Raw genomic sequence first — 25,867 nt, 5'->3', positions numbered from 1 at the left:
GGCGGGAAGATTCGGCAGGAACAGGACAGGAAACGGTAGGACAACACTGCTGTTATACAGGACTACTCTCCCACCACGGAACACACATACAGCATGTGTCTTCCTGCAGGTAAAAAAAAATCTGAAGCCAGTGTTGCTGATGTGGCTCAAAACCTGGAATAGCTTGAAAAGATGGAGCAGATAAAAACATTGAGTTTTAAAGCAGAACAAAAACCAAACCACCAATTAAATTACAACACAGTTAAAGGATTTAAATTTCATATTTTAGGAACACTTTATTTAGATAGGATTTAATTTATTAAGAAAGTGTATTACCTGCTGCAGCTTGTCCTGTTGTCCTAGAACATACCTCATATGTACCATCTGGGACAACACCTATATGAAGCATATGAAGCACACACACTGATTAGACAGACAAAACTGCTTTAGCCCAGGCCTGCCCAAACTCCACTCCCATCTCTTGCCCTTCACAATTAAAGCATGAGTGGTGTTGTACAGGAGATTTAGTTTTAATTCCCACTGAATTACTTTTCTCTTTAGTAAAGTGAATCTACTTGGTAATATCCAAGTTTGTATCAACTGAAAATTTCACATAAAATCTATAAACTTTGCCATAATTAGAGAGATATATATATATAAAAATCATCTATATGAAACTATTAAGAACTTACTGGGATCTTATGAAATCATATAAAAGCAATGCATCCAACTCTTCCAACATCTCTCAGACAGAACTTAAATGCTTACAATGAGACACACAGCAACAAAGTTATTAATAAGGAAAATCACAAAGGAATACAACCTTTTAGATCCACATTATTTTGCTTTCAAAAGGCTGAAGTCTTTTCTTTATCTTTTAGGGGAAAGTTCAGCAGTTTTAGAAGTCATGGGAAAGGGTAAAAGTGGATCTATATCTGAAATACTATTGTCCAGTATGAAATCACACTCACTTACATGCATTCATGACTAGATCTCCTCTTATTTCTGGTTTCCAGTCATCCCAACTTGTCTCAAAGCCATCAGCAAAGCGGATACAGAAGTTTTTAAAATGACCTTTGCTAACTAAAGACTCTGAGGAGCAGGCAGTGATTAACGTGCTTTCAATAGTCAGGACTAAAGCAGAGCCAGTGTCAAGATCTGCAGTGTGGTTAGACTGGAAAATAAAATCACAGAGTTTACTGGTCACTGCAAAGTCAAAGCGATATTGTACATGGGTTTTCCCTATTAGAAAATCGATCTCCTTCTCCTATCTGGTATTTTTCCTTCTCTACAGAAAGTTTTAAAAGCATCACATCTGTCCATACAATGTCTTGCAGTGTTGCTTTCCAGTAAATGCAGCGCCTACACCATAAATATATTAGGGCACCAGAGGCCAAACTCATCTGGAAAAGGAAAGATCCATGTTTGGTCACAGACTAGACGATCAAGGGCTATGGACTGTATGGCTTCATGACCACAGAACACAAGCCCAGGATTGATTCTGTTCTCCAAGAAGGGTTGTGCATGAGCTGACTGAATAACAATGAAAGTAGCTTTAATTTTTACATGACTTTTTAGGGTTTATGTTGATATCTGCAATTATGCAGAGTCCTCAATAAACAGACTGACTGTTTATTTTCCAGCCCTTTGCATTCTAAGGTCTGCAATTTTGTTCACCTGCAAAAAAGCCTGCCTATTGCCTTTTATAAAGCTAGACTTTGTTCGATCCAGCAGAAATACTGTGAACATGCTGTTCTATATACAGCTTATGACTTCATAAGCCAGAATGCGTTTTTCATGATTTACTATCACCTGTAACATGTAACAGCATAAAATGCCATCTGCTTTGTCCATAGCTGCCAGATAGAGGATTCACAATCAGAATGTTATGGCACTGTGACTTCTAGGTTATTGGCCTCATTACTCCTTTACGTTTCTACATATTATGAGTATTTCCTTCCATGCCATTAAAATTATTCATTCCTCTTCTGGAATTATTCCCCGTTAAGAATACTCCCAGGAACAGTCTCTGAATCCAAGGTTTTCTCTCAAAGCCATCTAACATTATCTATCCTAATAATGCTCCACTGCTTCATGTATTTTCAAACTGCTGTCAGCTGGCAATGTAGTGTTTTCATTTTTATACTTCAGAGGTGCGGATCACACCTTCACCTTACATATGAAGAAGCAGGCATAACTGCAGTCCTCTCTAAGAAAGGAAGAACGGAGGGAATACCAGTCTGCACAGAATTTTTTCTTAACTGTGAACAAACACAGGTATTTTCAAGAAAGCTAGGTCCACTGACCTAGGTACTTTCTATCTGAATAAAGAATCAACACACAGAGCTAAATGTCAAACTAGGGAATGTGTAGGGTCATGATGCATTGGTTGTGAAGAAACTCAGCAAACTGCCCAGCCAGCAAGCATTACCCTGGGAATGTGTTACTGAGCCATGCATCATTAAACTTAAGACTCAAAGGCATTCCAGAAAAATAATGCAGTGCACGTGCCCTTACAGAACAAACTGCATTAACACACTGCACTATGCAGTGTGTAGGCATTCCTTTAGCACAGAAACTAGTTCATCGCACATTAGAGAATACATCAGCCTGTGTCACACTTACCCAGTACTACAATGACACACTTTTGCCAATAACTGCATTTTAATTATCTTTCTTTAAGCCAGTCTGAGTTCCTAAATAAAAGGAACTGTTTGAAAAACATCTCTCTCTGTATCTCAAATAGTTAATCATACTCTCATTCCTTGTTTTAATTAAACAAACAAACAAGTCAGAACTTCATGTTAAAGCCAACAGTTTTCAGAGTTTTTCTATCTATAATCATGTGAAAAATGAAGGATAAATTGGAATTTGGAAACTTTCAAGAAAATACGTTTAATCTGAAACATTTCCAAGGACTTTCCAAAGTGCTGAGCTCGTATGTGGTGTGAACAAGAATCCACTATGTTTCCCCAAAACATGCACATGAATTGAAACATGCATAACCTACTTCTTCTACAAATGAGAACACCATGTCTATTACAAGCAATGCCACTACAACAGTTGTCAGCATCCTATAATTTTTGTGTTGGTTACATGAAAAATTACATTCATGGACATAAAAGCCATGTACCGCATAGAAATGGATATTTTAACAGACTACCAGTAGCCATGTTGCTTCAGGCATTTTGATTACCTGAGGTGTGCTCGTGATGGGCAGGCAAATTCCTAAGTCATTGACAGTCAGCTGAAGAAAAAGAGTCCCAAAAGCCTGAGCAGAGGTTTGTTGGATTCCAGGTAGCATATCTACTACTTCTTTTGTGGCCATATGAATATCTTTATGTAAAGCCATTCTCTGTTCATTCCAGTTGTCATACGCAGCCTTGTAGTTCAGCCAAAATAGCACAGCTTTATGAAGAAACCAGAAATACTTAATTGAAAGCAACACGTAAAATAAGGCACATTCACTAAATAAATTACTTTAACACAGTAGGTGTACAACAGTGGGCACAAACACATATATGCAGGATGCAGTGAAGAGGTTCATGCCGCACAGGACAGGATGGACAAAGCCGATCATTTCACACTTAAGACATTAAAATACACAAAGTGATGCTGTTCTCAGTATTATTCATTATTCATCTTCATGTAAAGACTTACAAAAGCAACTTCCTCCAATGTGCCTGAAACCTAATCACCTCAACAAAAGGGGATTTTTGACCTAAAGAATTATTAACCTGTGAACATAGAGTAGATCTCTTCATTTCTTAGCCAGTTTATTATACCTAACATTTTGATTTGACATGAAATATACTAAATATTGAATAATCAAGCTTCTTTGAAAAAAATATATAGCTTCATCAACATGAAAACAAATTTGTAGTACTTGTCTCTTCAATACCTCTATCAAAGGCCACAGGCTGAGCAAAAACAATTGGTCTGTTCAAAGTAATGAGCACAGCTTCTCTATCTGATGAGCCACTGATTTCTTCCCGGAGCGCATTTCTTAATCCAATTCTTGTCTTGAAATAGGCAACTTGATGAAAGTCTGAGCCAGCTTCTTCATAAACCTTAAAATGTTCAAAAAATGAGAAGGGGGAGGGGTTTGCAGCAGGGGGGAGTTCAGGGACAGGGAAAAATAATCAAATTATTGCTTTTGACAAAATGTAAAATTACAACGAGCTGTCTCCTTTCCCCTCTTTATCTGCTAGCCAAAGCTCCTTCTAGGATACTCAATTTTCTTACATTAAATTCTGACTGCAGGGATATTTTCCTTATTTATCATACAATATTAATGAAAATAACTATATAACCAGATCATCTATTGTGACAGTACATTAATAGGTTCTTACACCTGTATTTGTTTGTTTCAAGGCATCACAAAATAACTTTGTATCATAGAATTAGTGATTCCAGGTATCAGTGGGTTTAAGAATCCAAGAGCTAGAACTATCAAACTAATACAGACAAACCAGGTCAAAATGTAGGCCTAGTGAGGTCTGGATCTTGTCTGATCTTATTAATTCATTCATGCAACTTAAAAATAGCAGCAATATCAACAAAAATTTTGAACTTGACCCAGCAGCTAGGCCATTACTGTTGCAAAGGGCTAATAGGTTAAGAGCATGAAATTAAGATGTTAATAGCATGGAAAAGAAAGAAAAAAAAACCCCACACCAAAAAACAACTCCATACTTGACTCCTTCCATCTTTTCTGCATGTACACTGGTCTTCATAATGAACATTTTGTCTGAAAAGTCATCTCCAGTCCCTTCTTGACACCCTCCCCCAGGGGCCCCCTACACTTTATATCTATTCCACAGCCAGTTCAGAAAAAAATGGCAGTGTAAGACAGCCTCTCGGATTGGCAATGTATTTTTTAATCACATGCTGTTAGAACACCACATACACAGATGTCGAGCACTAACCTGATGTTTAACAATCTGTCCTAGCGCCAGATTTAAATCCACCTGGCATTTCCCAAACAGTTTGAGGTAGCTGCTACTTCCAGGCATTGCTTTGGTTTGCAGTCTGTTTGAGAGTTCAAGTTCTATCAGTCCAGTTTCAAATCTCACGGCTCGCATTGAGGGAGTTGTAGCTGTCACTTGAATTCCCTATTGAATAGGGAGTTACATGGTTATTAGGATCTGGTTCAGAGACAAAGAGAAGGGGGGGAAAAACGCAACCCAAAAAATCCTCTCCACTGAGCAGCATAAAAAGAGGATATAATCATTTTTCACAATGCAGTACCACTAAGCTATTTTAAAAGATTACAGGGACGTAACTCAAGGTCTTTTTCTTCATGCAGGAGCACTGTTTTGTCATCTTAAGATTACCTTAAACTGTAGGCTCAATGAGTACAGAAGAATTTTTGGTTTTTCTCCATCAGTCGTGCCATCGTGTTCATTCCAAAGAGGTATTGGCTGCTCTCCTCCTGTACACATTCAATATGCACATTCAGAGTTATAACAATGAAAAAATTGTAAAACAAATATATATAAAAATGTGACAGTGAATTAAGCCTTATTTTGAACAGCAACTAGCTGAATATTTATTTAAAAAAATATAGATTGAAGATGGAAGACACAGGTGCAGATTCAGCTTGTTACATATAGTTAATCACTCTCTACTAAGAACTGAGAGTCATGTTCCTCCCTCCTGGGAAACCTTCCACAGGAAGGCTCAAAGCCTGTAAGGAGTATACAGCATGATACACAAAACAATCTAATGAACAGCCAAACGCCTTTTTTACACAGTTCTGAAAGACATTATCTGCAAAGAATCAACGAGCTAGGAATCAGGAGACACCGAGTAACACCAGTACTGATGCTATTTTCCCTGGACACAGCTGTTTTCCTTTGAAAGAATACACTGACATTATTTTACAAAAATGAAACATCATGATCTGCATTTTACAGGTGAAGCAAGTAAATAGAGAGAGCAAACCAGTCAAGGTCATGTCATAGACAGACACGGAGGCTGGTGTCCAGCATGACAAACTATCCTGCTTCCCCATAAAATGTCTTGTTTTCAACAGAGCTACAAAAATTTCCAGACCCACTGTGATTACTTCAAACTCAAGCTCTGCTGCTGACACCCTGGTGCTGCCTGGAGTGCTAGATGTGAAATGACAGCATCTGTGAAACAAAGAGCCAATCCAGAGAACTATATACTGTGGCCATCAAACAGTGTCTAAGGATCTTACAGGTGGTTTTGAGTGGTCTGCTTACCTGAAACCTTCTGTATCACTTCATTCACTTCTTTCATGAACACTTTCTGCACAAATACTAAATGATTTAACAGATCAGTGGTGAGATTATGTTCGAAGGAACCAACCTGCAGAAACACAAGATTTTAGAATGAAACTTGAAAACAGTTACCATACCTATATTTTCAAAACAGTGTATTTTGAGTTTTCAGGCATACCTTTTCAAGTCCAGTTATACTGTTATTGGCTTAAGAAAAAGAACATTAGTTTCATCTTGCAATTTTTCTGCTATGAATGTCTATCAGAAAACTGAAGGACATACACTATTATCTGAAAAAGTTTATTCTCCTGAGTTAAGTTTAGTTTAGACAATAAAATGCAGGACTTGGTTAATGTTCACGGAAGCAAAATGCTACTAATTACAAACAGTAAATCGTTATCAGAACAAAATAGAAATGAGCTGTCAATCTCTAAAACTGCATTATTCTAGTTACTGTAGATGAACAAGTTTACTGATACCTTCCATGGTAAGCTTATGTGTCCAATATAAGCTTAAAGAATATTCCAAAGGAACTGGAGTCTGCCTAAGTTTGTTTAAATTAAGATTTTTTTTAAAATGAGATTAAAATACAGATGTTTTCGAAAACTACTTGGACTTGGCTTTTGCCTTTCTAAGCAGCCCCTCCCTTTTCATTTAAATGCTGAACAAATTCAAAAGACACTAAGGTCAGACAGGAAATAACTCAAATGGGTTGAACAAAGAGCAGCACCTAATTAAACTTCTCCCAGAAAGATACAAACATCATAAGTTTCAATTACAAACATGCCAGGCTAAAGAAACACAATTAGTAGAAGACCCCAGCTTTTCCCCAGCAGGGAGAGTGGTTTTTTTTAAGCAGCATCACTTTTCTCTCTGTGAAAAGTAACTCTGGAAATTGGTACACAAATAAAACTTGTGAGTAGAACACTGTGTCAAACACAAAATTTTATATAATTTACTAAGGATATATATAGCTACTCCTACCCATGGAGCTGTCTAATAATGAAAAAATGAACAAGTTCTAAAAAAAATAAAATTTAAAAAAATATTTCATTATTTCTTTTTACAAAATGCAAGACATCATCTGATTGGTTAGCGGAAGCTTTCAGTGTAAAGTAACACTCTATTTGAATCATCAGCATAATACAATTTTGTCTACTTTGCTGATGAGAAACAGTCCTTCCAAAAATCGTTTCTAAACCTATATTCCTTACTTATTTGTACAAAATAACATATTCAAAACCCTCTGATAAAGTGGTCTTGACTGCTTAATACGTTGGCTGCTCATCAAAGCAAGGACTGACAAAGTTCTATTCCAGTGTTATGCAACTGCAAATGCTGCATTAGGATCAACCTGTAAATCAGAGTTCTGGAGTAGGCAGATTATCAAAATCAGACGAAGATGCACGTACAGAAATGTAAGAGAAAGGAAATAACAAGTTATCAAAGATGACTACTGTCTGCAACACCTACTTCAGCCACACAACGTAAGTAGTTCCCCTGTAGATAATAGCCTTGTTTTGCAGGTAGTTCATCTATGCTCCAAATTTGGTCTGAGTAAGTGTCATGCTCCTCCATGATATATTTGCCTGACATAGTGACAGGAGGAAGGTTGAGACTTGCTGAAGGAGGAATGGTTGACATATCAGTGGCAGAGACTTTGGAAGTGAAGCGCAATCTGTGACTTGGAAGCTCAAAATTAAATCTGGTTTGGGCACCTGTGTAAGGAAGATGGAGGAAAAAAGTATGAACCAACAAAAGAATCTTTTGTCCTGGTATTTAAGAACATTTGTAGAATTAAAAAAAACCTTTAAAATGTTACTGAAGTTCAAAGACCTCTAGACCTATAAATATAATGATTCTGGGCGCTCTTAATTGGTAAAGAAAATGAAGACTTCACTGTAATTACATGGAGAAGGGGGTCACACAACCAGCCTCATCTGTACTGAGGCCCTGTTAAGAGTATTCTCAACTAGCCTTAGGAATCAGAATTCAATTCATCAGGGATCATGAACTGATTTTAGCAGAGGAAAGCTTCCTGGGAAGAAGCTACATATGAATGCACACGTCTTCAGCTGCTCTTGTATTCTGTCTCTGGCAATCGTGTTTAACAGCAGTGTAAACTCTCTATATGGCCCCACCTGAATTAAGTCTACAGTCAAAAAAGTAAGCTGACAGCAACTAGTTCAAAGCTCCAGGTATAACTCAACAGAACACCGAGACCCCTTGGATGCTGCTAGCAAGGCCAAACTAAAAGTCACAAAGTTTTTAACACTCCAGGGAACTGTTACCTGTCATTCCGTGACTCCTCATTCTTCCCATCTTATATTCCGCCTTCAGAGAGGGCAAGAGCGCGGCTCCAATAGCTATACCATCTATCATGGCACTGAATTTCAGAACAATAGGCTTCTTCTCTAAGCCTTCTGGTAGCTGTGGAAATTCATTTGTTTCAACGGGTGTTTGATTAATACTTGTTGGAGTCTTTTCAGAGGGCAAAGGAGTCGCAACATCTTCTTTGGTAGGCTGGGGCCTATTGACCAAGACAAAGATAAGACATTTTGACATGACAGATGACCAGTCTGACTCTCCCACTTCTATTCAGAGTAGCCTGAGCCCCTAAGCGGATGGCAAAGGGCAGCATTCAGAAATGCCATGCAAGCGACACTCACGCAGTTGAGGGTTGCCTGATGAGATCCGAAATCTGCTTGGAGAGCTGGTGAGAGCTGCGCACCATCATGCTGTGCAGCGTGGCAGGGTGCTGAGGAATGTTGATGCTGATGGCTCCAACTTTGACCACAGCAGCGTTGTTTGTTTTCAACCCTCTCTGGGCACTATACAGGGCCTGGGATTTGGCAATACTGCATTTCACGACAGTTCTAACAGAAAAGGAAATAGATTTATTTGTACGTCTTCCAGAACAGTTCTTGGTTTATGTAAAAATGGGTTTTAAGTGTTAGCTGAATTTTCAAATATTCACGTGATTTATAAACTACATACACATTCCTTTTTCTTTCACTTTTCACACACAGATGCACTACATGCCACAAACAACTACACTACATTGAAGAGAGCTACAAGTCATGCATTGCAAAAATACCTCTTAAACGGTTATTCTTGCATAACGCAAGATCACTGGAGTTTATACACACTGGGCTGCACGTACACAGACAAATTTTCACACACGGAAACAAGTAAGAGCCTTCCATTTCAACTCCTCTGCAGGAATAATATTGAATCATCCTTTTCACAAGAAGACTTAGTAAAATCAGATTTTAGCATCCCAAAAGATCAATGGAGGAAACACTCACTTAGCAATAAATACAAAGCAAGTGATAATGGGTTCGCGAATCAATACCGACGTTTAATTGGCACATACTATGCCAAAATATGAAGTCTAAACTTTATTTTAATGTCAAAGAGGATATGGTTTACAATGGTTACCCAAGATAAAAATACAGCTGCACAAAGCTGATAGTTTTTCATGTGAAAATGAAATTTTGGCCTATTGGAATTCACTAAGCTCCCATTAAAAAAAGATACATGGGGTAACACATTACTGTTTCTCATCTAAGGTCATTTACTGGAGGGTTACCCAATGGAAGTATATTATGCAGACAGCACAGAATACTACAGCTTCAAAGAGAAAGACAAAGTTGGGAAGATGCAGTACATTAGCTAAAATCTCTGAAAAACAGACTCTATAAAATTGCAACATTCAATGAAAGTTTCTCAAATACTAAATTTCAAGGAGTATAACTAAAATATTTTGTGTATCATGACTTAGATTGTTCTACAGACAGTTTAGTTTCATGATGAAAGCTGCAAATATTCTATGAATTCTACTCCCTAAGCATTGTTTCTTCTGTGAAGCCCTAATACAGGGCTCCTTATTCTGTTGTTAAAATATCAGCTAGCCCAAAGGATCCCAGGTGTGGAAATACACACAAAAAGAACATCATCCTTCTGCTTATAATGAAGAGATACACAGCACTGTAATGCAACCACAGGCCTCTCAACAGCAGAGTCATTTACTGAAGCTCCAGAAACATTTCCAGATCTGCACAGCTATGCAAGAGCTACAAGCGACCTAAAGCAGTTATGGATTAGTATTTTAGGGTAGACTGTCAAGTAGAAACAATTTCAAAATATTTGAAGAACTTACACAAATATGAAGGAGGAAGCAAATCTTAATTCACAAGTAGTTTCAGAAAAACATCATACAAATAAACATACTTAAGAGCAAACATCTCAAAGAAGAAAGATCATATTATTCCCTTGATATTTGCTTGTTTGCTACTCTATTCCTGCTACCATTCTGACCGAACTATTGTGAAGCCAATCAAGAATACATTTTTTTCCAATCTGTAACACAAAATACTACTACATGAGCTATTCAAGCATCACAAGAACAACTTTCAGCTTAAGGGCAGTTGCAAGATCTCTTCCTGACCTGTACCAAACACAGTTTACTCTTAAGCTATCTTTGTGCAGAAGTTGAAAGTAAACATCGTTGGAGTTGAAGTCTGTACTCAATTCAAAATCAATGCCAAGCATGGGAATTCATTCCATTCTAGGTGCTTAATTTAAAAAAAAAAAAAAAAAAATTACACCAGTATAACTGTCGCAGGAGATTCAGATTTCAGCAAGATTAACTGTGCTTCTCTGCTAAGGTATTTCCATATTTCATGCTACAAATGAATTCCACTGTCACTTGTCTGCTCTACAGAAAGCCTACTTCCCTGACAGAATGAAATGCAGAGCGTGGCTGTACATTTATTTGGAATGAGCAGTGCATGCTATGTATCTGCAGTTTGCTTACCTATGGTGATATGCCTGTAACAGAACTGGCTGAATATTATTTAAATCATTAACTGATATTTAAGTTATATACCAGTAATGCTTTCAGAAGTAATTCTATGTTCTCACATCAATTCCATAAATAACCACTCTCCAGACAAACTTGTGAAAAAAGTCTTGCTCCACTACAGAGCTGGCTACAAGGCAACCACTCAACCTAACGCATTTTTGAGGAATGTTAGAAAAAGGACAGAGGAACATCAGTAGCAAACCCGTAACACACACAAGAACTACCACAGACTCAGATGAAAATTCAGGTAGTAGTAGAAACCTGAGTGGTAGTGATCCTTCCTTTAATTCCAGCCATCAAGGGTTTACTTTCTTAACCTGAGGCTGTATTATGTTCCCGACTCACCACCAAACCTAACCTACGTGGAGTCGTCTAATCATTTAAATCATTTATACTTTTGTCGGCTGCGTCATATGGCAATGAATCCAACTGTTCAGTTAGGCACTATGCAAAAAAGTATTTTCTTTTGCTGGTTTAAGGTTGCTACCACACAAAAAGGAACAAAAACCTGAATATTTAATTTCTCTCTCTTGCAGTTTTACAGACCATGATCTCTCCTTCCATAGCTACCATCTGTAAGGACATTTTAAATTTAATCCTGTATTATCACAACACTGAATATACACAAACATTGTAAAAAACAGTGGTTGCACTAAGTCCTTCTAAAAAGATATGCACTGGTGGTCTAAAGCAGCCAAAGAAACCCTTGCTCAGAATACTGCTTGGGGAGGGAGGTGTTGGGGGGGAAGCCTCACAGTTTTTGGCTACATAACCTTCCTTCTCAGAGTACTGCCGAGTCATAGTGTAACAGACCATTTCCCACCTTGACTACTACTCCAGTGACACCCTCTGGACTTCAGCATCAGAAGTAAGAAAGCAACTGGAAAGCAAGCATTGCCTCTTCTGTGAGAGAAAAGACCCACATTCACACCTACGGATCTAGGGGACGCGACGAGGGTCCACTTCAGTAGATGCACAGGCATAGTTTTAAGAACATATTTTGTGTTAGCATAGCCTAGTCAGAATGCCTCGTAATTAAATGTAGGACAGAAGTAAATAAGGACAAAAGCAGTGGTCCTCTTCATGCTGAAACCACAACAGGTACTATCACTCAGAGCACAGCAGTTCCTTACCAAATCCAAAGCAAATCTCACCTTTACATTTATCAGCGTTATTTCACCTCATTAAAAAAAGTGTAGAAGCAGATCTAAAGAACTTGAAAGCCAGTGAAACCATTCTGGCATTAGAGTAGCGACCACAGAGTGTAGTATCCGCCCCTAATGCTGGAGTGTTAACATTTACAAGGGCTTTTTTTGACAGATATTTTGCAGGCTACATTAAAAGCAAGTCTAGGTAATATTAGATGTTAAAACTAAAATGTATTCAAGCAACATCTGCCTTCACAATCAAACACAGTAGAAATGCAGCCACTAGCTACACAACACAGAGGTAATTGCAAGACTATTAAACATAGTAATATGACATACAGAAACTCTTGTTTGGCTGTGCTTGTAGGAGATGTAGGAAAATCCTCCAGTCTACAGATGAAGATTGAAGAGAAAGCAAGAAAAACAAAAACAAAGCAAATAAAGAATAAACATTCATGCAAAATTAGTCAGTTAATTACTTGTAACCCACAATATGACACTTATTTTCAGTTTTACCAAGTTGAAGGTTTTAGTTTTGTTAGGGTTTGTTGCTGTTGTCATTGTTAAAGATTTAGCATTATTCACCCCCCCCCTTTACTTTTGTACCCTCCCTACATGGAAGCTCAGTAAAATTATGATGTGAAACAGATATGAAGAACCTCAGTCACCTTCAGAAACCCTACATAGCTGTCAGATTAGAACTTTTATTTATCCCTCTGAAACATGCTTATCAGAATTAATTATCTGGGGACACGAATAAAATTATATATGTTTTAAGTTCTATGTAGCATCTTCCAAACTGAACAGGAATTAAAAGGAGGGAGAGACTCAAGTCACATTATTTAGCCCCTTTTCTACCACATTAATATTCTAAAAGCAGATCACATACTGAGGGTTACCCAGCTAACACCCAAACTTCGTGAGGGTGATCTACACTGCAAAGAGTTGCAGTTCAACTCTTTTGGTGGTGTTTTGCAACTCAAACAGAAAGAAGTCCAGCTAGAAACAAACAAAAAAAAAAAAGCATGACCTTTTTGAGTCTGTGAACCTGGCAAAAAAAAAAAAAAAATCAGCAAAGTGGACGCTGAGCAAGTCATTCAAGATGGGCATGCACTGAAGGGGATTCTCCCTCCTGCCTCTGCAGAGGTGTGTCACTTATAGAATGGATATTAGAACTGTCAAAATAACACAAAGCATCATGCATCATGGGACTTGAAAAGATATCTATTAAAGAAACAATATACATCTCAAACAGGAATAATCAGGATCAGTAGGTTAAATACTCCCTAAAAATCTTGTATGGTTTAGTGAAACCTATAAGCTTCAAAAAGCAAGTAGAAGCTTAAGAGAAACAATACACATGATGTAGTAAAGTTTCTGTGCATACACCACATGGAATAAAATCAGTGCAGAGAGCTCTGATTACATAAAATTTAATTTATTTCTTTTTACAACAGGACATGTCACCTACGAGTTTTCAGTCAGGTCACTTACCTATTCACACCATGATCCTACAATCACTTCTGAACTTACTACTATCTTTTACTAGAATTAGAAAGGAACAGGAGTATTCATATTTATGCAACTAAGGCTTTTGTGATTGGCTACCCTAGACTGAAACCTACTAACACGTTCACCATATTCCATCTCAGCTTACTCAGACACGCCTTTCACAGAAAAGCCTCCTGTCAGTGGGTACATGCAATAATTAGCCTTAAGAGGCAAACTGAGGCTCAATTCTGCAACAGCTGCATGGTTGCCACCAAACTATGACTTCACAGATTCTACCTAAAATCATACCATCAGTGCTTTCTCCGTATTAAGCTACATACCTTTACTGTCACACAACTGATACCACTTCTATGCACGTGAACAATTTTGAATTGTCATGCTTCATACTTACTGGATATTTGGGGTAATTCCCTCCAGCAGGACAATATTGACACCTCCTATGTGAGCAGTGGCACATGTCTCAGTCATCTTTTGATGCAGAACATCTTTAAGAAAAAAAGATATTAAATATCAGTAAAATACTTCCAAGTATGCCTACTGCTTTCAAAATCACAGTAGCAGGAAAATATATTAAAAATTAGAGTTTTAGTTGTCACATTAAGTAATATGTAATTTAAATGTGGCAAGAACAAAGCTTCTGAAAATGGAAGGAGTGACGAATATCCTCTAAAAGAGATATTCATGGCATTTTCTGAAAATCCTGCATCCTTTAAAAATCTTTCAGCATCCTGGTAACTGTTTTTAAAAGCATTTGTTGAATGTCGTTATACTACCCACACACAGACGTAATGTACATCTACTTACAAACAAAACATATTACACTGGGTATAGGTATGTACACACATAAACATGTAAAGCTGCCACCCAGCAGTTACAGAGAACATTTTGGCTTATCCCACCTTTCATTTTTTCTTTCAGGGTGAAACTGCCATGGATTCTCTTCAGCTCAGACTCCATCGTTAGACCGCCAATGTCTGCCTCCAAGTGGGTTCGGTTCACCATGCCTATTCCAAAGACGATGAGAGTCACGTGCTGGGGCTCCGAAGTCACTAGGCTGCGCTTCCTCTGTGCGTCTCTGCCACTGTCCTGTTCGTTCTCAAACACCACTCTACAAGCAGGTTCGGTTGGGCTTCGAACCCCTACAAAAGTACAAAGGAGTTATTTAAGGATACTTTGTAAGACATCTGTGGTGTATCTGATTTATATCTGTGTTTGAAGCCAAGGATCATGCATCATGCACATTAAGCAAACTCCTCAGGCAAATTATCTGTGCCTCACTTATTCCACTCTAATAACATTGCAACTGAACCAAATCCAAGAGACAATGGGTACAGTGAGTGATGTGATTTAATTATTATTCTTAGATACATAGTACATTACATAAATATTCATATTTATGTGACTTTTTTTGTTATACAGTAGAAATGCTCTGACAGTTTCCAATTGTCCTGTTTCTTTTTTGATCATTTCACAGCCAAACGTTCTTATAATTTAGTTTTGGATGAGCAAGTTCTGCTTTTCAACACTCAGAGCACAAAAACAGTGTATAAAAACTCACATTTTGTGCGGATATCATAGCTCTGGATATGACATTCCGTGCAAGAAAGATACTGCCCTCCATTTAACAGCAGCTCTCGTGATATTTTCGTAGATTTTCGTTGTTCAGTTAAAAGCAGTCCAAAGAAAATACGCCTAAGTAGTAACTGTACCACCCCTGCATATTCACAGCAACCTCAGTTCACCAACAAAAAGAATGATGCTGAGCCAGCTCTCAAATTTACTCTGCTGTGATAAAATACATTTGAAAAAGAGAGCAACGATCATCCCAGATTTCAAAGTTTTGGGTGAAATTATGGCCCAAACACCTGCAATCTTTGCTGGCCTTCACAAAGCCAGTATTTCACCTTTTCTTCTCTCAAAGGTAGGTTCACAGATCTTTTTTTTTTTTAGCTCAGTCATTCCCTGGGCAGAAATTACCTCCCTGAGGATCGCTTACGTATATGCCTACATATTTTCACAGAATGGTAACACACAGCCTTTGCATTAGCCACCTGAAAACAAAGCCGCACCTTGGGAGGAACGAACACAATCCACTCTGTACATTTAACCAGGAAAGTTAACCTTTTAACACAGACCCACACCCACTGCAAATCCAGGTTAACACAAGGTTAATCCAGCTGCACAAGAATATCAAGGGACTGAATTTAAAATCAATCAATTAACACATATTTGGCTAAGTCTAGGACTGAAAGAATCAAAGCATACTATAAGCCAGGAAAAGGAAGTGCTTCTTTTGTACCCCATCTTGGTGAACTAATTAACAAGCCCCCCCCACTTCCAATCCTCACCACTTGATCCAAGTTAGATGGGGTGAGCAACTTTGAAACCCACCTCACGATCAAGCTTTAGAAGGAGACACTTGAGCAAAAGCACGCACTCTCAATTATTTGGGAACTACTTTACCTGTTGGCCCAAAAGTTTCAGAAGATTTTTCTAAAATCCCAGTTGGATCAGAAATGAGCGAATAGAAGTTCAACAGTTTATACATATTTTGCCAGCACTCAGCAGAGGGTTCACTCTGTTCCGACACAGTGATTGAATCAGAGTCATCCATATGAATAGTCATGTGGTCAACTACATCTTTTGAACCTTTTCTGGATACTTTAGACGTTCTTCTTTCTGACCTCCCCAAGGAATTCTTGTTTCGAGACTCTTTTTTATTGTTCTCATTGTTTGTTCGTTTGTTCTTAGTGTTGTTCACTCTGTTACCTCCATTGAGACTTCCTCGAGAGCTTCGTTGTCTCTGTGTTTGCGTGTTTTAAAAGTAGGCGTGGGAGAGGCAGATCCAGCTGTGTATCTGCTAAGTTTGATGTCCGTCTGCGTGGCTTTGATGTCATCAATCATTGTGCTGAACTGATGAATGAGACGAACCAGTGCCATATCTACGTGCTGGCTTATGGACTGGCAAGAAATGGTAAAATTACAGTGGAAAGTATTGTAGTAGCGTTTATTCAAGTCATGAAAAGAAAGGGCATTGGTGGAGTTATGAGGTGTGCACATGGATTTCTCCATTACAACAGCACTAATACTGAAGGTTTCTAACATCAAAGCTGGTTTGAATTCAAGAGGAGGAAGATTGACAGCTCCTTGCCTAAGGAAAGAAAAGGTGCACGTTACTACTTTTTTTTCTTTTTTATGGCACTCAAATATGGTACATCCAAATTACTGGATCCAACCTTTTATTTCCCTTAGGGTATCACCTTCTTACCATAGTTCTAGGTATTATAAATGACCTTTTATACATTCATACTGCATGATACTAACATAGTAATGATTCAGTTCTATGTAAACTTAGTTTGGCATGGAATCCTCCCATCATAACCTAAAGCTTTGCCAAAAACCGGCACGGTCAAGATTCAGCATTTACACCAAAAGTAATAACCTCATTTACAGGATTAATTACAGAACAGTATTTCAGAGCCTCTCAAATTTCCCTCACTATTATTTCCACCAGCTCTCCCTTCCCCAATCTCCATTTTTCAAAAGTAGCTGAGGTTTAAATACTGAAATTTTCCAAACCATTCCATAGGAAGATAAAAAAATAAATATTCTAACAGGAAGAAAAAACAGGTAAGATTAAAAGAATAAAGGACTGTTCTTTAGTCTATGGAAGTACTTTGGAATTCTCTCTTTACATGAAAAACCTAAATTTCTGTTCTTTAACCAACATACATATTTTCAAACACCTCACAACATACCTTCGTGCTCGTTTACTTTTTCTTTCCTTTGCTGTATCTGAATCAACAATATCTGCTCTTAGGCAGTCCAAAGTTCCTGAGAAGGACAGGTACTCTCCAAAGTACATTCTGTAGCAGAGTGGCATTGAATCCTGAGACTGAATTCCCGTGTAACTTAGAAGAGGCTTGAAAACAACCTACGAAACAAACCCCACTGATTTACTTCTTGCGGTGTAGACAATTATATGCTTGCTCCATCATTTGATCTACAGTATTTACCATGTCAGCTACATAACATAGAACATTTTAAAGTTTTACTGACAGTGCTGTACGACAAAAAAGAAGAAAAATAAAAAGAAGCAGTTTTATGGACTTTTTGAGTAAAAGAACTGACTACAGCAAGCTAACATTGAATACTTAGCTATGGCAGCAAGGATTCTGCATGTACCCCCAGTAAAAAGTACTCTGGAGAACTAGGCAACTGTCATAAAGGCTCCAATATGTTCTCTGAAGTTAGAAAACAATGCTCTGTTAACCATCATTCATAAAGTTTGTTATGGGACATGTCAGAGGTTTCTTGAGCCTTCTGTCTTTGCACAGGAATGCATAAGAAACATGCACAAGATCAGGATGTTTTCATCACTGTCTTGATTTTTTTTTTTTTTTTGAGTAGTTTCTCCCTACAGAACTCCAAAACACACCTACCTGTGCATCTGCTAGCTGGACAGCAGGAAACCCCTGGTTACCCTCTTCTACACCTGCAATGTCATCCTGACTGGTGCTGTGCTGTGAGTGTGTGCCATCCAGGGTGTTCTGGTCACTAGACAAAACTGTGTTGAAGTCTGAAGCAGAGGGTATAGTAGGAAGATTGGGTGCCACACCTGAAAAATAAATACCCATGGAACACTAACACCACAGCAAATTTTAACAGCACCAACTCCATTAATTCAGCAAGATTAATTACACAGAAACACAAGCAATACACATAGAAAATCAGAGCATGAGAAAACATGTAGAGCACAAAGATGTTTTGCAGGATCGGACTATTTCTTCAACATTAAAAACAAATTATGACAACTTACTACTGCCTCAGATTAACACACTACAGTTGAAAGACTGTTAATAGAAGCAGCATTCAAATTCAGTGTTACTGAAAATGAAAATTAAGATACACACATTTCAGGATTATGAATGATGACACACAAGAATAATTAATACGATGCAATACAGTGTTACATATCTGTTTCTTTAATACACCTAAGTCTTTCAGTAGTGTATCTTTTCTCCATTCCCTTATATCAGAAACCACTTCCCATCCTTGAAAAACATTACTCTCAAAACAGATGTTTATGCTGAGGCTCAAAACTGAACCGAGGAAAAGCAAGGATTCCAGTGTACAAAATCCTCATTATAAAATCAGCATATTCAAATTAGATTAAGAGTAACTAACAAAATCCAAGGAACTCTAAAACTGAGGATGATTTTATGTATTAGCTTTTGGCAGCTACACATGGTTTTGTAAGCTACATTTACAGCTCCAAATGTAAGATAAAGTTAGATTTTTGGAGGCATGGTAAAGGAAATGAAAACAACGGTTTTGTTAAATCACATTTTTCGCTCATCTTCCAGTTTGCTGAGAAGTCCCACAAGTAGTATTTATATCTGTTGAAGTTAAATCCCTTGTTCTATAGAACGTGGTAAACACAGGAACAGCCAACCCAGAATAATCTTTCAAATTCGGCTGTAATTAGCAATACCTGTTGGAAGACTATTGTGACCCGATTTGGTGGCTGGACTTTCCTGTACTACACTTCCTCTGTTGCCAACAGCATTGGACATCCAGTTATAGAAACTCACAGAAGATGGTTCAGACAGCAAAGGATGCTCAGATAACATGTCTGTGGCCACAGTATTTCCTATAGAGGTAAATAAGAAATTTTAGCATTTGTTCTATCAAAGTCAGCAAAACCCAGGAACACCACATAATTTTACTGACAGTGAGTACACATTATTAAGATAAGACTAATCCTCAAGGTTTATTCCAGTACATTATGTATCAAGCAGCCCTACAGGTGCTACCACAGAAACTACACTAAGACACTAATGGATGTTGCACTACAGGTATCTTTGCATTTGTTCATCTCTACCATTAGAGGAAAGGAGTCATTAAGAAACCAAAATACCTTTCTTCCTGAAAAACATTTCATTCCCTGACAGCAAAGGAGAGAGGTTTTAGAGAAAATGCAGTATCAAACTTATCTGTTTTTCTTTATGTAAATGATAACAATGCACTCTGAACAATAATCATAGAACCTAAAAGAATTTTTCTCAAAAGACCATTACTAAAAACATTCAGATTATTAATACACAAGCTGAGTTACTGGAACATTAGTTTTAGTCTGCTTTTAGAGGTACTAACAAGGTCAAGAAAAAAATTACAAATACAGAATGATCACTTCAGTTCCTTGTTCATTCAAAAAGACTCACGTAAATAATTATGTATTATCCTCAAAAACTAGTAGGGCTAAATAAAGGAAAACATTTTATTTATTTTGTTAGTTGTCACATACTGATGTACTCGCTATTTGATTCTAGGAAATGGTATGGTGCAGCGATGTCTAGGAGCTACTATTAAACACTACAGTTCTTATTCAGGGGGAAGTAGCAGCAGCTTATGACAGAAATGACAACTCACAGAGAAAATATTTCTAAATCATTAAAATAAAATCAGTCAACCCTTCCCCTGCCTGCAGCTTATTTATGCTACCTCATACCTGTTCTTGTTAAGGAACTACTTTTAACTGCAGTTGTACTTCTTTGAGGAGTCCCTTCCAAAAGATTATGCAGGCTCGGAAAGCTCCCAGTAAGATAGCTGAGTAGACTCTCTTTCCTTGGACTTTCTTTGACTGCCATTCCAGAACGGCCAACGTGCACTGGTGAATCTGTAGCTGTATCTCCACTCGTGTAACTTAAGGAATGATATGGATGTATACCCTTGTGAAGAAAACAAAGGAATTAAGAGAGTACTGTGCAAACTGCAAAAAGGAAGCAACATTTGGACTGAATATGAGTTTGGCACACAATAACTACAAAAATCTCATTCCTAGAAACTTCATCTAAAGCAGGTTTGCAGAAGGAACAGTATATACTGCAGTAAGCCTCATTTGTATTTGGTCTTCATCTGACTCTTACAAGCCACCAAGCTGCCTAACATACATAGAGGGCAACAAATTACTTCAAAAAAACCCCAAAACCCAAAAACTAACCAAAAAAATAAACCACCACAAAACCAAAACAAACCCCTAAACTCCCCCAAACATTCACAGATTCTTTCTGTTCAGAAAGCAGAGGTAAAAATAAAATCTTGCCATTTTCTTACCAGCTTTGTGGAATTAAAAAAAAAACAAACCCACATTAATTTTACTACAAGTTACTGAAGAGCTTTGTCAATCTTAAATTTTGCATAATGACAGTTAAATCCTCATTTCTGCGTTCATAAATAGATTAAAACCCAGAAAAGTTAATGGACATTCCTAAACAATGCCATATATATAGTTTTTAAGCATAGCTCTGAAGTTAATCAGCAAGAACAGTAATAAAGAACACACGTAAAATATAGGCCAACTGATAGAGCACCACCTCCATAGGGCAAGGAGCATTCCTTCCCTGTGTTACAGTTAGTTATAGTTACTTTTTAGACAAGCATTTATTCATCAGAATTGCTTCTGAACAGAACAGCTACAAATTACTTACCCCTTGTGCATGGTGCTAGAAACTTACCTTTATTTTCAGAACAGAATCACTGTGTGTGTGAGCCTTGGATAATTTCCTCATGATCTCAGCACCAGTTACAGGCCCAGAAGATCCTCCAGCAGGTGGAGGGCGATGAGCTGTTCCTTCTAAGAGCATTGTATGCTCACTGACAGTAGCTGGAACCAAGCAAACAATTTTGTCTCATTTGCAGATATGAGGAACCAAGATCATTTATTACTAGGTACATTTATTTACAAGCAGTCATAAACTTCCAAATTCTGACACACACCTACACACAGTTGTCTGGGGAATTGAAGGCAGTTTTAAGGCAAATAAGAAAACCTCAGACATGGGCCTACTGGATTGTGTTTAATAATCCAAGTACGTTTTGTCCTTGTAATGTCATACAATTGTTGCTCTGTGCTATTGATCTAAAAGAAAGTTGCTGAATTTCACTTTCTTTTGCTGAATCTGGCATGACTGATGACTTTTTGAATTAAGATGCTTACATTTGCATGAATTCCATCTATAAGCAAAATGTAAAGACAGCAGCAAAATTGCCACTTCCAAATGTCTCAGTGAAAAATAGAACAACATACATGGGGAAAAAAATTAAAATAATTCACTGGTTCTAATGGTCTGTTTCTTTCAACCAAAGCAGATTTTAGAGGAGGGGGCAAAAATTTCCATAATACTGTATGATTGTGCTAGTTTTGGATGGGACAGAGTTCATTTTATTCATAGAAGCTACCATGGGGGTGTGTTTTGGATTTCCTATGAGAATAATGTTGATAACACACTGATGTTTTAGTTGTTGCTAAGGAAAGCTTACACTAAGTCAAGGACTTTTCAGCTTCTTTTGCTCTACTGACGGAGAAGGCTGTGGGTGCCCACGAAGCTGGGAGGGGACATGGCCAGGAGAGCTGACCACATCATGCTCAGCATATAAAGCTGAAGGAAGCAGAAGGAACAGAAGGATGTTTGGAGTGATGGCATTTGTCTTATCAAGTAACTGTTATGTGTGATGGAACTTTGATTTCCTGAGATGGCTGAACCTCTGCCCACCGATGAGAAGTGGTGAACGAATTCTTTGTTTGCTTTGCCTGCGTGTGAGGCTTACACTTTATCTATTAAACTGTCTTTATCTCACCCCATGAGTTTTCTCATTTTTACTCTGCCAAGTGTCTCCCCCATCCCATGGTGGGGGGGAGTGAGGGAGCGGCTGTGTGGTGCTTGGTTGTTGGCTGGGGTTAAACTGCAACAATGATTACATACAAGTTTCACACACAAACATCCTTGGTTTTGCCATCTGAAGTCTGATAAATCCCGCCTGGCTTTTAATCAAAAGCAGATTATTCTCCTCCTGCTTTTCAAAGATATTTTTTTCCACAAAGTTACATGATTCTTACTTGAAAAAATATAAACATTGTATGTCTGAGGACTGTAATACTGCCCATAGCTCCTACAAACACAACATAACTAAGTCAACTCTAAACAGCAGAAAAGAGTACTGCAACAACATGTATTTATTTATGCCCTTCTTGTCTATGGTTCTTAAGACAGCCCTGTATCAAATCCAAAGCTAAATCAGTAGCTTATGTTAAACTGGAAATGTGTAAGCTGGCAACAGAAATCTACCACCTGTGAAGCAGTAAAAATGAGGGAAAAAAGGTTTTGTGAAAATACGTCTTCACAAAGAACAAATAAGGCAGGTTTGAAGTTATTCCTGGGAGCATTCATAGAATTGCATGTTACAATTTTTAACTAAGGTCAGAAGCTGCACAACAAATCCCAGTTGAAAGCTAGCCAATAATTAGGCTGACATATTGTGTGCAGTAAATAACAAGATAAAGCTTGAGAAGAAAGAAGAGTCTCCTGTTTTGTTCTTCCCCAAAATAACTAACAATTATTATAATACTATAATTGTCAGCAGTTGCTTCAAAATGAAGATGATTCTAAAAAAGAAGAATATAATGTAGTCAAGCAGTAAAACTAATGAAGATACAAATGCTGAGAGGAACTACTTGTCTCTATGAACTTTTATGGAGACAAGACATACCTGCATCAAATTCAAACTCCGCTCCATCAGCACTTGTGTCACTCTGAAGACCCCCTCCGTTGTCTAATCCAAGTCCATCCTCATGCTCGTGGCAGGCATTTGTCAGCAATTTCACTGGCTGAGTTGGTCTGTGCAAGCTGACTCCTTTAAAAGCCGGGGTCACCACAATGAACTTCATCCACTGCCTTGCTAAGGCAACTAGGCCTTTCTTTAAAGTTACTAAGGCAGGAAGGCCATCACTCTTAAAAAGAGAAAAACAACAATTAACAATGCCTATCACAGTATTTTATAGTAAACTGGGGGGGGGAAGGAAGTCAGAATTTCCCTAAATCTTTGTGCTCAAGAGGCTTTTGATAGAAACGTGAGGGCACCACACAACGTCCCTTCAGTTATAAGAAGCCACAGTGCTAACAGATAAAAATCACAGCTCCGTTGAACACGGTAAATACGTTCATTTATATGACCTGAGGATCCAGCCCAACAGGCCAAAAATAAACAACAGGAAATGGGTTTATTAAATATGAAACTAGAAGCACTTAATTATAAGTCACAGAACTATGGAGTAAAACTCACAACAACATTACACTGACTGTAGAAACAGAACTGAAATTAAAATAGTGAGGTTTTTTCCACAGTTGGTAAGCAGTCTTTTAAAAACATAAATTTGAAGCAAAAAATAGGGATTTTTGATTACATCATTGAATTGTGCTAAAAAAAAAAAAGCTTCTAATTTTGACCACAAATCAAACAGTACTGTTTCTGCCACAAATTGTGTGTGCTACTGGGCTCTCAGCTGAATATGCTGAAGTAAGTATTGTTTACATCTGACAGCTGTGGAATTGGATTATGAAAATGACATAAAATCAGGAACAAACACTCCTCCTTATTCTGAATATGTTTGTTCAAACAACTGTTTACCACTACAAGCTAGACATTTACATTCTAAAGCCACCATTCAAAAGATTAGGTTCTTAAGCCTTAAAGTTTCTACAATTCTAGCTCTTTTCTTAAACTGTCTGCATTATCCAAGTATTTCTAAAAGATATGAAAACTAGTTTTGAGGAGAGAGCTGGAATAAGCTAATTAGTATATGCACTTGCCTTAATAACTGAGATTTATTCAATTTTAAAATGACAGATGGAAATTTTTACTACTTTGCTGTTATCCTTAAGGAAAATGACATCTGATAAAAAGGCTATTAACATTCTAAAGATGCCTTTTTGGCTTATGATTTCCCATGTATTTACTAATAAAACAGTTCAATAAAGATTAAGCGTATACACAGGCCACAACAAAAACAGTAGATATGATAGAAAATTAAATGAGAGAAGCCATATCTACTTACATTTAAAGATACGTACAAGTTAGGGTTATATTTTCTTCATTGTTACCTTTCCTTAAACTGTTACCTAATTTAAGACATTAGAATTGGTACACGTGAAACTAACACACTGAGTTATTTCCATTTTTACAGGGTGACTCACCATGGTGGCATCCTCAATAATGGAGTAATTTGCTTGATGAAGGTAATGGTGCAATATATTACACAGTAAACACGAAGGATTTTCTTGCAAGAAACGAGCCACTTTGGTAAGCCTGTTGTACTTGCTTCTCAGAGGAAAGTGCACACTTTTATTCTAGATTAAAATGAAACAGTTTCTCACATATGAAAGTAACTTGTAAACAGAACATGCTCATGAACTACAAGATTTCACCTTATGATATCACAATCTTCTAACCCCATTTTGAACTTCTGCACCAAAGATCTGCCACATGGACACCTTGCCCAGAGAAGCTGTGGATGCCCCATCCCTGGATGTCTTCAAGGCCAGGCTGGATGAGGCTTTGAGCAACCTGGTCTAGTGGAAGGTGTCCCTGCCCATGGCAGGGGGGTTGGAACTAGATGGTGTTTAAGGTCCCTTCCAACCCAAACCATTCTGTGATTCTGTGATCTTAGTTTAAAAAGTGCTACGTGAAAAATCATACTTGGTGCTTATTTATTTACGTGGAGTAATAAAACAGAAGGCTGGATTCAAATTGCAGACTTTGTAAAGTTACTTCTGGACTAAGACATAGATGCACAACCACCTGAGATTTTCAAAGAAACTGTTTATTCCTAGTTACAGAAAAAACAGGCACTTTTCTAGTTTGGTTTAGTGCTAGAAAAGCGTAGGAAAAGAAACAGGAAGGTTGGTACCACTAAGAGACTGCTGCGAAGGCTGGTTTTTGAGTGCAAGAGAAAACTAGCCTGACACTAGGCTCATCTATCTTAGAACGCAGGAGAGGGTCTTAATCGTGGGTGTCATCCCAAAAACTTCCCACTAGATGGTGCCAGGTACGGGAAGAGCACATAACGGCATACAAAAAATGCTCCTTAGCAAATCGACCACAACCCAATTTGTCACAAAAGCTCTACCTGTCCTAGTTTTCAACAAAAAATTTGCCTACTTTGCATTTCTTGCTAGAATGTTTCACCCTCACTATGCCTGCCCTCCCCTCCTCTAACAAATGGGTCCATTAAACACAATGATTCCATATGCTGCAGGAGCACAGAAATTCACATT

General features: G+C 37.8%; 1 protein-coding gene across 1 annotated transcript in view; it reads right to left on the bottom strand.

Annotated features, from left to right (window-relative positions):
• The window catches only part of LOC104516944 (uncharacterized protein KIAA1109-like), an 88,712-nt gene that overhangs the window by 29,455 nt on the left and 33,390 nt on the right, over nt 1-25,867 (bottom strand). The window contains 22 exon segments of the mRNA XM_010161458.1: nt 316-375; nt 955-1,153; nt 3,176-3,387; nt 3,881-4,049; nt 4,908-5,093; nt 5,316-5,413; nt 6,210-6,315; nt 7,701-7,945; nt 8,519-8,757; nt 8,897-9,103; nt 12,582-12,632; nt 14,146-14,239; nt 14,654-14,893; nt 16,218-16,553; nt 16,556-16,905; nt 17,513-17,688; nt 18,197-18,372; nt 19,249-19,407; nt 20,266-20,485; nt 21,272-21,420; nt 23,304-23,544; nt 24,788-24,940. Coding sequence (XP_010159760.1) covers nt 316-375; nt 955-1,153; nt 3,176-3,387; nt 3,881-4,049; nt 4,908-5,093; nt 5,316-5,413; nt 6,210-6,315; nt 7,701-7,945; nt 8,519-8,757; nt 8,897-9,103; nt 12,582-12,632; nt 14,146-14,239; nt 14,654-14,893; nt 16,218-16,553; nt 16,556-16,905; nt 17,513-17,688; nt 18,197-18,372; nt 19,249-19,407; nt 20,266-20,485; nt 21,272-21,420; nt 23,304-23,544; nt 24,788-24,940 — 4,066 coding nt within the window.

This window comes from Eurypyga helias, unplaced genomic scaffold (assembly GCF_000690775.1).
Source record: "Eurypyga helias isolate BGI_N326 unplaced genomic scaffold, ASM69077v1 scaffold6461, whole genome shotgun sequence".
Taxonomy (NCBI): domain Eukaryota; kingdom Metazoa; phylum Chordata; class Aves; order Eurypygiformes; family Eurypygidae; genus Eurypyga; species Eurypyga helias.
Note: the sequence above shows the minus strand (reverse complement) of the source record. Positions and strands in the feature narration are given on the sequence as shown.